Here is a 13,448-nt window from a genome sequence, read left to right as displayed (position 1 = left end):
AAACATTCTACCAAATCTAACTTCCACTTTCTCCGAGAGTTCTGTCAAGATCTAATTTAAGTAGGGAATTAAAACTTCGTTGGTCAAAATACGGAATTAAAATGACAAACAAAAACTCGATCATCTTGGCTATGGCACTTAGGGTCGATACTAATTCAGGTCATATCCAACTACACACTATCTAGGGGAAATGGTCACTTCTAACATTGTAGGAATTATTTCGAGCACATGGTAAAAGACTGAAGCATAAAATATATGCAAATCGGTAATGTTTCAGGGCTACCCGACAGATGGTGCCAGCGTATTCTATTGTCGTAAGCTGTCTCAAGCGGTCAGAATGCAGTTGATTGCACTCTAACTCAAATGTGCGAGCCACCCTCGAGGGTTTTGCTCGGGATAAAAATGTAAAGACACAACTCTCTCCATGGGTGCTGCTTGGTAAAGCTAGCACCTGAACAACAGTATGGGTTGTTTTACCGTGAAAAGCCCGGCCTTCCTGCTTCTTTTCGGTACCGAACGCCACCAGTCTCTCGAAATTACTTTAAAGGCCAACATACAATCTCAGTTTTCTGCAAGGAAGATAATCCGCTTGGCACCCTCTCCTCTTAAACTGTGAGGGAAGTCGCGGTTTGGGCAAGTTGGAAGGTGAAGAGGATATGGGAAGGGAGGAAGTGAGGAAAAGTGGAAAGTGCAAAGTGTATGGCGGCCTTTAAGAACGGCGAAAAGCGCCGCAACATTGAGGCCCGAGACTGGGGTGGAAAAAGAGCAATTCACGGTGGAAGGGGCGGGAAAAAAAAAGGGGACAGACGACTTCTCAAACTCGCCTATGGTCATCGACAAGGTGAGAATGGCAGGAGGTCTCTCTGGAAAGCCTCCAGCATGCGCTCGTTGCCTTCCGCCGTGCTTTGTCTGCGCGTGCACGCTGAAGCGTTATCGGAGGTAGGAGACGGGACAACTAAGATAGACCTTCCTCATAATTGTGGCGCTATCTATTGGAAATATCGAAAACATGGTTCAAACTGCCTCAAAACAAGGGCAGCATGCCATCCTTGTTTTGGGACGCAGTAAGAGACCGCTCGGAATGTGATGCATCTAGATAGCAGCGACGCATCAACTTAATAAAGCGTTGATCGTCGATCTGAGCTCCTCCGATGCAGCACCCTCATTCGGATTCCCAAATTCGCTGATCTGCAGAAATCTCTTAAAAAGAATTCCCTCCTTTGGTTTTTTTTCTTAATATGAAATGTTTCCCGATGTCACCAGGCTTATGTCAGTTCTGACCCCTGCACTCCTACCAAACACTAGCGCCTTGTATGGTCAGGGTACTCCCCACGGTGGGCGGCGGTGGTTTTGCCACCCACCACTCCGGTTGACCGCCCACAAGCCCGGCCAACTGCCCATCTCCCGCCCACCACTTAAAAAATGTGTCGTGGCATTAAAAGTTTGCGCGCTCGCACCAGAGGCCCGCCATGCAGCAGCAAAGAGAGCAAATGGCACGGAGGCTTTTTATTCCTTCTTTACGTTCCTTGACACATGCGCACCCGGGAGTGTGGAGAGGAGGCTCGAAACACAGATCTGCACAAACGCAACCGACGTGACGTGGCAGACCCGCCATTTCTCTCACTCTTCCGCTCGTAAAACCCAACTTTCTTGCCTGCCTTGCCTCACCAAACCCCTCTTTCTCTCTCTCTCTCTGTTTCTTACCTCTTGCCACTGCTCATGTTTCCTTCACTCCTCCGACTCCAGACTGCACGAGTAGCTTTCCTTTACTTGCATATTCGCTCATTTGCTATTTCAAAACCTTCGCTCTTTCATCATGGCGTGATGCCATGGGGCCCCGGAGTGAGCTAGAGTAAGCTAGGGTAGAGTGAGCTGGTCACTCTAGAGTGAGCCGAGCGAGGCTCTCACAAGTCTCAAAGTCTCAACGTGGTCACTGATGATCTACTGTCGTGCAATGGCTGCCAAGCCATTGCACAACAGCAGTTGTGCAATAGCTTGGCAATGTCTTTCTTCCCTTTCGCAGTGGTTGAAAAACAGTCCAGCAACGATGTGCAATCAGAAATGCACGGAGCAGGAGCGGACGTTGAAGCAGTGGACATCATGACAGCGTCCACGTCAAAGCGACCCGAATCTTTCGGCGTGCCAGGCGATGCTAGTGCAAGCCATGAAGCGAAGTGAAGTATGCGTAAAACTGGTGACAACAACAGCAAGCGTGCATCAGCATTCAACAAGTCTTGGCTTCGCGACTATCCCTGGCTTCTCTATGATGATGATGAAACCAAAGGTGGGGTGTTTTGCAATCTGTGCATGAAATATGACAAGAGACTTCCCAAAGTCTCTGTGGAACGAAGAACCGTGAAAGAGGATTCGGCTGGAAAATGTTTGGAAACACGAAGCATGCCGCTCGCACCGGGACTCTGTCGCGCTTGAGGTGCACAACAAGGTGGCTCTGTCCCCTCTAGAGACCCTGCAATGCCCAGCCTCCCGTAGTGCCATGAAGCAAGCTTTCACAAGCTTGTACCTGCTCTGCAAGCGTAGGATAGCGCACACAACAAACTATGAGCCTCTTCTCGACCTACTCTCTCTTCCTGGGACTCGATGTGGAAGCACGAATAGCATCTGGAAAGAATGCTACCTACTGCAGTCAGAGGTCCATCCAGGAGATGATAGCTTGCTTCTCAGGTGTCATGGAGGATGAAATCCTGTATGAACTACGACAGAGTGAGCACTATGCTCTGATGTTTGATGAGACAACAGATTGCAGGACTGTAGAGCAGCTGGTCATCCACTGTAGATACATCTTCAATGGAAGCTTGGAAATGAAGTTCTTGTCCATGATTGATGTGCTGGGGAGCCCCGATCCACAGTTGAGTGAGGAAAGAGCAGTAGCTCTTAATGCCCCCAACATTGCAAGCGCCGTGGAAGGTTTTATGACAAAGAAAGGCCTGGTCTTCGAGACCCTTTGGGGCATTGTAACCGACGGTGCACCTGTTATGACAAGAAAGGGGGAGCTGTGAAGTTGCTTACTGACAAGCAGAAGGCTGTGACAGCACCCCAGAGCTTGCAAGCTGTAGGAATTCACTGTGGAGCACACAGGGCTCAACCTAGCAGCAAACCAGGCTGCAAAGGCAGCTCCGTATGTAGACAAATTCAAGGACCTCCTGCAAAACGCTGGCTAAGCGTTGGAGGATCTTGCGCAGCTGCTTGGAATAATCTTGAAGCCATTACAGCCAGTTTGTCTCGAGAAGCAGAGAAGCAAAATGACATAAAGGCAGTAGGACTGCTCAAGCTCATCTTGAATGAGAAGTTTGTGGGCACACTGCTAATGATGTGTAAAGTTCTGCCATCTATCGACAGGCTCTCCAGAGCACTACAGACAAGTAACACTGCACGTGAATCTTCTTGAAGGAATGATGAAATCGACCATCAAGACCTTGGAGGCACAGGAAAACCTCCAGATGAATCGTTGGGACTTTTGCACTACCCATTACATCCCACTGACAGTCACGTAGCAAGCCGAAAAGTGTCTACAAACCACAAAAAGGGCATTTGTCAAAGAGGTTGTTGACAACATGAAAGACAGGTTTGAGGACCATCTATACTGGTTAGGTTTTCTATTTGTTTGCCAGGGGCAACTACCAAAAGATGGTGACTGGCAATGGAGTTGAAATCGCTGAGGCTCTGGAAACGCTCCGCCCCATGCCAGGCAGACCCTATAGCCACGGTATGCTAGAAGAGTGGACTGGCTTTGCCAACTTTGTGCTCAAATCAGAGAAGCTGCAGAAGTTGACTGCATCAGTTTTTGCTGTGTGTGGCAACAGACATGAAGGATTTGTATCCTCTTGTGGCACACAAAACTGGTGCATACCTTGTCCTCCCACCACACACAGCAGAATGTGAAAGAGACATCTCTGCACTGAAGCTGATCAAAACACAGCTAAGAAACCGCCTGAAGGAGTCGTCGCTGGATTGCCTTATCCGCATTGTTTGTGAAGGACCCGACGTGATAGACTACCCGTACGACAAAGTAGTGGAAAAGTGGGCAAAGCTGAAGAACAGGAGGCTGAACGTTGTTGTGAAAGGCCCCCGAACCAGACCTTCCCTATCTAAGCCGACCGGCACCGGTGAACGCCTTGGGTATCGTCGCCACGCGGCTCCGGTCAGCTGTGCCCGGAAACGAGGTGACTCGGGGATGCCGGGGCTTTCTACGGAGGACCACCGTGTTGACGTCGCCACGCCCAAACGCGAAGCTGAGCCGGACCCTTCTTGCTGGCTGGGATTACGTTGGCCCGAAACGGGGTCACTCGACACAGGAACCCGGGGGACTACCAGGCGAAGTTTCCGGGTGACGGTGCGCCAGCTGCGGGACCTTCGTGGGTGTGCTCGGTTCGGATTAGCCTCCGACGCTACTGACTGATAATCCGGCCAAACCCCTTTCCTGAGCCACTTCGCCGCCTAAACCAGGAATCGTCACTTCTCTCGGCCAACGTCATCTCCCAAGCAGACAATGGACCCTTTGTCGTGGCCTTCTCGGCACGGCTTATCTAGGGAGAGAGTACCTCGGCGCCGGAAGGTGAAGCCTGGCCGCCGCTGCAGGGTGTGCGTGTGTGTGCATGCGTGCTCGGGGGATGAGTGGGGGCGGGGCCTGGACATGACGTTTGCTGGCAGCTCGGCCACCATTGGCTGCCAGCCGAGAGAGCACCGAACCGCGACCCGACGAAAGGAGAAAACAGGGGGTCGCATGTGTGCTCTCAGATGATGTAGAGACTTTGTATATATGTATTAAACAAAGTTTGTTGCGAGAGACCCTCCCGTCTCGTAACGTTCCTGCCGGGAGTCGACCTGCGGGGCCTGTCCTGGCCTGGCCCTGCCTGAGGCTGCCTGGGAGACCCCTCGGTCGCAACAACGTGTAGGCTGTGGCTTTACATGCAGAAGATCCAGCCTGACAAAATAAAATTTTGGAAGTTTTGAGTGACTGGATGTTTGTAGTCGTAAATGCCTAGCGTCACCTCGCGCCGTGCCATGCCCCCACCCTTCTTCCTTCCCTTCTCCTCCCTCTCCCCCCTCTCTCTTTCTCTCCCCTTCCACCTCCCACCTTAAAGTCCGACCTACAGAATCGTCTTCAACCGGGGAAAAAACCGGTTCCCAGTTTCCTTCTCTCCATTCCCATTCGCCCACTTTTCCCCTCCTCTCCACACAGGAGCAAATCTCTGAACTACTCCTGGTAGAGAGGAGGAAGGTCTCCCTCTTTCTCAAAAGGAACGGAAGAATTGAGGGAGAGTTTCCTTCTTTTGCTTGTTGGTCGGCTTTTAACCAGATTGTCAGATGTCCACCTCTCAAAATTTCTGGGGAGAACCCCAACGGTGAAACGTGAAGCAGCGTGTTTGGATAATGAGCTCCGAAATTTAAGGAATGCCTCCTTTTAGCTTCTTTTTTGTTTGAAAATACTTTTCGCTAGTTTGGAAGTAAGAGATTCAACGAGTGCTTCATGATTGTATAGTGCGATTGATAACGGATTGTGTAAAATGTCAGCGTGCAAAAAATTGTTTTTTTAAAACCAACGGTCACCGCGATTTTGTAACTCCTCAGAGTTTGGTCAAAACTCGGACGAAGAGACCGCCATCTTTGAGGCTTGCAGCATAATCTTCTCAAGAATGTGCCAATAGGTGGCACTAAAAATATATAGATCTATTCCTCCCCAACATTCTCATTTTATCAGTGATTAGACAAGTTTTTATTTCTTCTATGGCTTACACGCCACCAATACACCAGCTCGCCTGCAATTGTTTTTTCATTGAATAGTAGTACCAGAAGGTGCGTTTTCACCATAATAAGTTTTGAAATAATGCTGTATTTTGACAACAAACCTCGTTTAAGGAAATCAAGGCAGGCACACTGCTTTCTCTTCAAGAGCTGTCATTTGGAGGTATGATATCACGTTTTCACCCAGACGTCAAACCAGCGAGTACAACACTGTCAAACTATAGCCTCCAAGATTCTTGGCGCGCAAAGCTCTCCTTCGGCCATTCCATTTGCCAGGAGAGACTGCCAGAAAAAAATGGAAAGCTCGTGGCTGTTTCTGCCGCCAATGGTGCTAGGTACAAGGTCGGTGCTAAATACAAGGCAAGGCTTACCACAGCGCCCAGTTTTTCAAGGAAGGGTTAGGTATTGCTCCTTCATAATCGGGAAAGACGTAGGATAAATGCACGCCCGATTGCTTTCAGATGAACTGCGCGTCCAATCATTTTTGGTCAAAGAAATAGTGGGGAGTCAATAATAAGTCTCAATTAAGTTTCTGACCCAAAAATTGCATTTTTTTTTCGAGACTGAGCAGGAGAGATCATAATGTCATATTCCCTCGCAGATCGTATTACTGAGTAGGAGGTAAGAAGGGCTCTTTAGTCGCATCATTCGCTTGGGACTTCAAATTATGTTGTTTCTTTTGTGATCTTTGTTTAATTTTACTTATCTTTTCTATTCTGTTGTTTTTCGCATTTCTTTCAAGTGTTCCTCGAATACTGTCTCACCCTGACTTTGCTACTGGCAGGGCTTTGACGGCTTCGCCGCAGTGAAATTTTCTGTGACAATCTCTCCCACTCTACTGATAATCAAAGTCGGCTTGCTAGAAGTCTCATCTTAGCAAAAGCTGGGTGAAACAAAGCATTGCATGAGACGCACATACCGAGAGGCACCTGAATAGCGTCTTAACGCGCTCGTGCACCTCAGCTTCCGCAGTGTTAACGAAAATATCAGCTCTATACCGCGTGCACTCATTCAACTTTTGAGATGCTGATGCCAGCTCTCTATCAGCACCACCTTGCTGATAAACTGGAAAACTATGCTATACACTCCCTTTCTGCTGGGCAAACGAGCGCTTGGAGAGACCAGAGGACCTCAGATAGGATCTCAGAGGACATGGTCAACCAAACATTCAGAGTTACTTTTATATTTTGTTCTCTCATTTTCTAAAAGAACACACCACGGAAACATTAACAATAATTTAGAAACGCCCCATAGAATGCTGGCAGTTCTATACTGCTTTACCACAAGTGCGAGGGAAGAGGATGCTTAAAGTACATTGCCTTGACCAACTCCAGTGCTTCACAAGTGTGTGTGCAGAGCGAGCCAGTTGGAAGCGTTGCGCTTGCTCCTGTAGCTTCTCTTTGGCTCGCACTTTTGGCGAAACGAAGTACAGCAAAACTTCTCCGAACCGTACCGTGTGTGGGAGGCGAGCTGGGTGCCTCCGGAGCCTGCTGCCCCTCCTCCTCGGGAGAACCGGATACAACCGAACTGGCAGCGGAGCCCTCGTCGTCGCTCACGTCGCTGCCGGCGAGCGGCTCCTCATTGGCAGCTTCCATGCCTCGGGGAGGCAGTCCAACCCCAAACACCCACCAGCCAAGCCGTAGGAAACCTCTCAACTACGCCTGGCACCAGCTAAACCCACAGGTTTACACACTCTGTCGAGGCGACCTGGGGAAACGCGACTCCAGGTGTGCTGCAAGGGCAACGGCGAAGACGCGGAATAAGTGCACAAGGCAAAGGGACCAGAGGCACGAAAGCTCCAGGGGAGCCCCTGGGGAGAAGCCCCCCCGCAGAGAGCCTCTGCGGCTGGCCGGACAAGAGCCCACGCCAAAGGGACAAAAACCCATCTGTCTAACGCATATAGAGAGTCCCAGCAGCTCGAGCACAAAGTTGTTATGCTGTACTGCCAGAGGAAAAACAGCCGTACTAAACAAAATCAACAAATTCAAAAATGCCGCATTATGAAGAAAGATAATGCAAATTGTGCAAAAATGTGCACAAGCTAAACACCACGGGCTCAGTGTGAAACTGTGCATTATAATGTTAAAACTTTTTTCCACTGTTTTTTTTTTAAGGTATACAGGAACATACACACTTCTCTTATAAATCTTGAAAGAACCATCGCAATTCATTCTAATGTTGCGCATATCACATAATGGCTACTCAAGCAAAACCGACATTGCTGAATGGTCAAAGCACGGCCATTCAAAACTGCAACTGAAGCAGTGACAAAATGCTTATATTAGACAATTGGGCCCAGAGAAAGTAATATACAAAAAATACACCCCTGCAGAACTCTAAAATTCCATAGTATCAACTCGAGATAAAATGTTAGAGATGATATCTCACCACATAACCACCAGTTCTTAAGAACTTTGAGCAAGGAAAAATATGTACCATATCTTCCAATTAATTTTATCATTCTAACAAATCTTAAAAAAAAAAAAAAAAACTTTTCTGACAGTAATGGGGAGGTAATGGGCACCTGTCATACAAACTTTAAAAGAAATTATACTTAGGATGCATAAACTCGGAGCAGAGTAGCAAATGGGTTACAGTTTAAAAATGCAGCCTCCACAAAAAATGGCATCTTAAGAATGTTTTGGAAGAAAAACAGGAAGAACCTTGACAAGTACCAAATTCCAATGGGCAAGATGTTAATTATCAGGATGGAGAAGACTTCCAGAGAACCTAATCAGTACAGTGTAAACACAACAGGTGGTGTTTACTGGGGGGCTATGTTGCGCTTTTTGCACTCCCAGGAGACTAGGGAGAGGGAAGTGACGTCAATGACACAGCAAACGCAGATTGGGTGTTGATTTCGTTTTCATCTGTCAACATCCAATCTGCATTTGCTGTGTCGTTGACGTCACTTCCCTCTTCCAAGTCTCCTGGGAGTGCAAAAAGCGCAACATAGCACCCCTGGCCACCATAGCAAAATCTGTTGGTGCCAAGCGTGTACTGACAAAGCCCACAGCCTCCACTTCCAAGTTATCACACTGTGATGTTCACCACACATGCTGAGCAGACATGATGAACAATCTTTGGTGCCCAATTAATACCAGTGTCGTAAAAAATCCTGCAAAAGCAGCCTATGGCCAGAGAAGACAGCAGGCAGTGCTACAAAGAAGATTCAGGTTATAGTCTACACTCCTGAGAATGTCAACAGGCTCGTTGGACTCTTCATTCCTCTTGGACTGACATTAGAAAGAGAGAGGAAAGTCTGTTGTTCTAATGACATTTGCACAACTCCATTCATGCATCTTTTTAGCACCAATGCAGAATTTGAGAGGACTGCAGACAAAAATATGGGAGATGAGTATTACACGCAACCAATATTCTTTTAGAGTGCCTAGTAGATATTTTCAGAATCTTTCAGTTTATCCAAGACCAGTAGAAAGCATTTTTGAGTAGTGCCCATCCAAATACAAGTAGATGGCAGCGAAATAACCCTGCTCAACCCAGTGAGAGAGAAAACACACACACACAAAGGAAAACACTGCCTGGGCTTGCAAATCGACACCTGCACCGGAGTTTAACACAGACATGAATGTCATAACAGATAGTCACCAGTCAAGACAGTTATGAGCTCACATCCACGAGGAAAAGACGGCAAAAAAATGGCCTTCAACACTTACAAAAGGATTGGCAGTACTGGTAAACCTGCAAACGCAGCAGATCCCTAACCTTGCCTGGGTATTCCCATGGATACTCAGCACGCAGTTCTCAGTCGACTGCAAAATCGAGCTGGTAGGTCAATTTTGGCACTCGCAGCGAAAACATATCGCGTACGTTAACGAACGTATTTAAACGCCTCTGTGAATTGAGCTCGGGGCGCCGCAATCCCATTATTAAACACAACTTCCAAACAAACTCTACCTTTCGTGCAAAAAACTTTTTTTTTTCTTTTTTTTTACTAGGTATATTTTTTGTTTACTAAAGGATTAAAGTCGTGGGACAAAGCCCTAGCTCCCTGGCATGTCCGAGACACGCATACTGCAAGCAGAACATCACCGAGTCAATGCCTCTCGAGATAAAAGGGGGGTGGGGGGAAAGAAAGAAAGAACATTTACATGACTAGCTTTGTTCGGAACGACGAGTACTTTCTCCGCAAAATCTTAGGCAATACATTCAATCCCTTTAAACGAGATACGTAGTTGATAGGCAGGGCGAATGGCCGGCTACGAGTAGTCTTACCTCTGCGCATCTTAGGACAATGTTCACACTTACCGCTTCCCAAGAATCCGCGAATTACATTTCGCTCTCTTTTCACTTAACCACAAGTTCGTAAAGCATATTCTTTGCGAACGCATTTCACTCTCGCGGGCACACTTCACGGCTCTTAGGCCTAACATGATGCGAAGTCTTACGAGCCGGTTTCACTAGGTTCATGAAAACTAAAACGGGATCACATTTACAAGCACAAACTCAACGCTGAATACCTTACCACAGGGAAATAAAAACTGAATTCACAACGATAACGCACATAGAAAGAGAGAAAACTACTAACATTGCAGGTTATGAAAGAACGCGCGAGCGTCGACCGCGCGATACCGGCAGCGCCACTTATCGGTCAATACATGCGCATGCTGAGCGCTGTTGAATATATGGCGATTACACCCTTTGCACATTTTCCCAAAAAATGCGATGGCTATGAGGCGTCCCTTTTGTATTGTAATCACAGCATAATAAACAGTTCGATTTGAATAACGTTATCAATCGGCTTTACAAAGTATCGTACATACAATAATAGTTCAGCATGTTTTGACAGTTGAACTGGTTGAACTGTTTGAACCGTTCCATTGGGAGTGATAACGGTAAAAGTATTGGCGGGAACCTGGATCATTTTTGTCCTTTTCAGTAGGTCTTCAGGCTTCGGAGCTTCAAACACTACAAACTTCAAGCGGTTCAACCGGGTTGAAGCTGTAGAAGCAGTTGAAGTACTTCAAGCGCTTCAAGTTCCGGGGTCCTGCGCTTGCGTGTCTGCGCGAGTCTAGGCGTGTCGTTGTGGAAAGTTGGGACCTGGGGACAGTTTCTTCCACTGTTTGAATATTTCGTACCCAGCCTCGGAGAGATAGGTGGCAATCAGTTCATCGAATGGCATTTCATCGACAGCTCAAAAGTCGCTTTTTGTTTGAATAAGAATAAGCACTGTTTGAATAAGCTTTAGCCGCCGCAGACTAACGTCGCGAAGCGGCGTGAACGCAGGCGGAAGAGGGGGTGCTACGCGTTACAAAAATGTTACAAAAATGTAAACTCACCTGATTTGCCCGTACACGCTGCTTCGCGGCGGCTGAATTCGCCAGAAGGAGGCTCATCGCCATTTTCTCTCAACTAGGTTCTCTCTAACGGCATTCGAAAAACCGGGGTCGGTAAAACGGCGTTCGCTAAAACGAGCTTCTCTAAACCGCATGCCTCCGGGAACAACGATCGTGTCGACGAAGCGTGTGTGCATGAAAAGTCTACGAAACGTATTTCGACGAAATGATAGGGACCCTCGAGAGAGACCATGCGCTTCTTGCCTGCCGTAGGGCAGCGAACGCTCAACATGAGATCGCAGTTTTGAGAAACGTTCTTCCGCGGAAGCACGGCAGAAGGCAACGAGCGCGTGCTGAAGCCTGGCCCTGAGCATCCGAGAGAGACGCCATGCGCCCTGCGCTTCTTGCCTGCCATAGGGCAGCGAACGCTCAACATGTGATTGCAGTTGCAGTTTTGAGAAACGTTCTTCCGTGGAACGAGCACTCGTGCTTGAAAGACGTCTCAAAACAAAGAGAGCGAGCAAGCTTGCGCTTGTAGCCTTTGCTGTCCCACGCGTAGCTCGACTAAGGTCAAAGTCGAAAAGCCAAATGATCTGATAGAAAATATAAAGCATCGTGTCGTCATATTGGTTCGTTACAGGGAATTGTTATTTTAGTGCCAGAATAACTGAAATAAAATCATCGCTACACTTATAGATGCTTTCAGCGCGCGCCAGATTGAGCCGACATTGCCGACCTTCTCTTGTCTTACCAAGATGCCGAGGTAGAGTGCCTTCATGAAGCGGGACATGAAGGCACCCTATGCCGAGGCATTGAAGCAAGCATTGACGAGTCTCCACGACAATAACTTGTCCTGCTGTGGTAACGATGAAGTGGAGCGGACGGAATAAGAGGGGAAAAAAACTAAAGAAAAGAGTCAAAGTACAGGCTAGATGGTGGAAGTCAACCATTTCGTCGTTTACCCTGAGACTGGGTTTTTTTTTTTTTTTGAAGAGCAGAAGTAACAGAAAAAGACCTGTCTGTTTTTTCTGTTACTTCTGCTCTTCAAAAAAAAAAAAAAAAACCCAGTCTCAGGGTAAACGACGAAATGGTTAAAAACTGAAGGTCGGTTATGGCGGTACCAAGAGGGGGTACAGTGGTAGAGTTCCCTAATGGACTTCTTCCAAAACCGACGCGCCCCATCGCGGCGAAATGCCACGCAGTGCACTCTGGGAACTAGTTGGCCACTCAGTTTCGGTTTCGACTGAGCAGCTTCACCTCATGCTATCACGCCGCGACCGAACGCGCTGCTTGCGTTTTCGATTATCTGACTTTTCACGAACGTACAATACACTCATTCTCGAGCGATACAAAACGAAGACCGGGGCACTTTCCTTGGTTCCCGAAACACCGGATATTGTGCGTGCGTATGCGAACGTAGTAAGTCGTGGCTTAGTCACCTCACCCGACGAGTGCATCTTCGACCTCAATGTCAGTAATCCCGTCTAGTACCAGTGAACTACAACTGAAATTTGTTCGTCTGGAGCCTTACACACATTTTGTTTGCCAAACGTCTGCTTCTTGTTACTTCATTGGGCGAAAAGCAAGCAGCATTCTCACGGGGTATCGAAGTTGAGGCCAGCGTTTACGCATGAACTTTTAAGGAAACGCAATAAATTCGACCTCACTACTGCACAAAAGTTACTACGATGTCTTCCTCGTGTCATCATATATCCCCCACTCAAATTTTATGCTGATAGAAGATTAACTTTCCGCAAACGCTGAGATCGGCCAGCTACGACTTAGGCCCTAACAAGCGTCCCCCCTACTCCTCGCTAAGCCTTTTTGGACGAGCTTTTACTGACGCCCGAGATCTGTGCCGGGAACGGTGTGTCTGAAATTATCTCGGCATACTCAGGCAGAAAGAAAGCAAACACATAACAAATATTATGGCCATTAGCAACCGTAAAATGCGCTTTGAATTTTTTCGAGCTCTTGTGTGATGAGTGTCGCACCGTGCGCCGGACGGGCATGAACCCCAATGCGGTGCGCATAGGGGTTCATGCCCGTCTGAAGCACTTCCGGCGAACGGTGCGAGATTCTTCACACAAGTACTCGACTTTTGCATTCTTAAAACGGTCTGTATGCGCGAATTAGCCTATATGATTGCAGGATAACTTTATGCGCATACGCGATGTTGAATATTAGTATGCAAGCGGGTGGGGACTTCACTTCGTGCAGTGCTGCGGGTCAGTACAGATAAGAGATAGGTGTGTTAAAATTGAGCTTTTCAATGGCACCTCCGAGTTTTACCTCGCATACTCAGGCACATTAAGAAAAACAGTAATTGCAAAAAGTAATATTTAGTCTATGGACGCACGAAGCAAACTTCCTGATCAAAAACACTAA

At 47.6% G+C, this 13,448-nt stretch overlaps 1 protein-coding gene across 13 annotated transcripts in view; it reads right to left on the bottom strand.

The window, feature by feature from the left end:
• LOC8028361 (zinc finger CCCH domain-containing protein 18) overlaps window positions 1–10,404 on the bottom strand; it is a 47,730-nt gene extending 37,326 nt beyond the window's left edge. For 3 of the 13 annotated variants that reach the window (XM_042287489.1, XM_042287492.1, XM_029971865.3), the window contains exons 1-2: window positions 10,033–10,381; window positions 7,217–7,495 (exon numbers count right to left, since the gene is read on the bottom strand). In XM_042287489.1, coding sequence (XP_042143423.1) covers window positions 7,217–7,358 — 142 coding nt within the window. In that variant the 5' untranslated portion in view covers window positions 7,359–7,495; window positions 10,033–10,381. Of the gene's footprint in view, window positions 1–7,216; window positions 7,496–9,440; window positions 9,537–10,032 lie in introns of all 13 variants that reach the window. The other 10 variants (XM_042287490.1, XM_040500091.2, XM_042287488.1 and 7 more) reach the window with 9 other exon arrangements.
• Between the last annotated feature and the right edge of the window lie 3,044 nt (window positions 10,405–13,448).

The sequence above is a fragment of the Ixodes scapularis genome, unplaced genomic scaffold (genome assembly GCF_016920785.2).
Source record: "Ixodes scapularis isolate PalLabHiFi unplaced genomic scaffold, ASM1692078v2 PGA_scaffold9__187_contigs__length_104089568, whole genome shotgun sequence".
NCBI classification, from domain to species: Eukaryota; Metazoa; Arthropoda; class Arachnida; order Ixodida; family Ixodidae; genus Ixodes; species Ixodes scapularis.
Note: the sequence above shows the minus strand (reverse complement) of the source record. Positions and strands in the feature narration are given on the sequence as shown.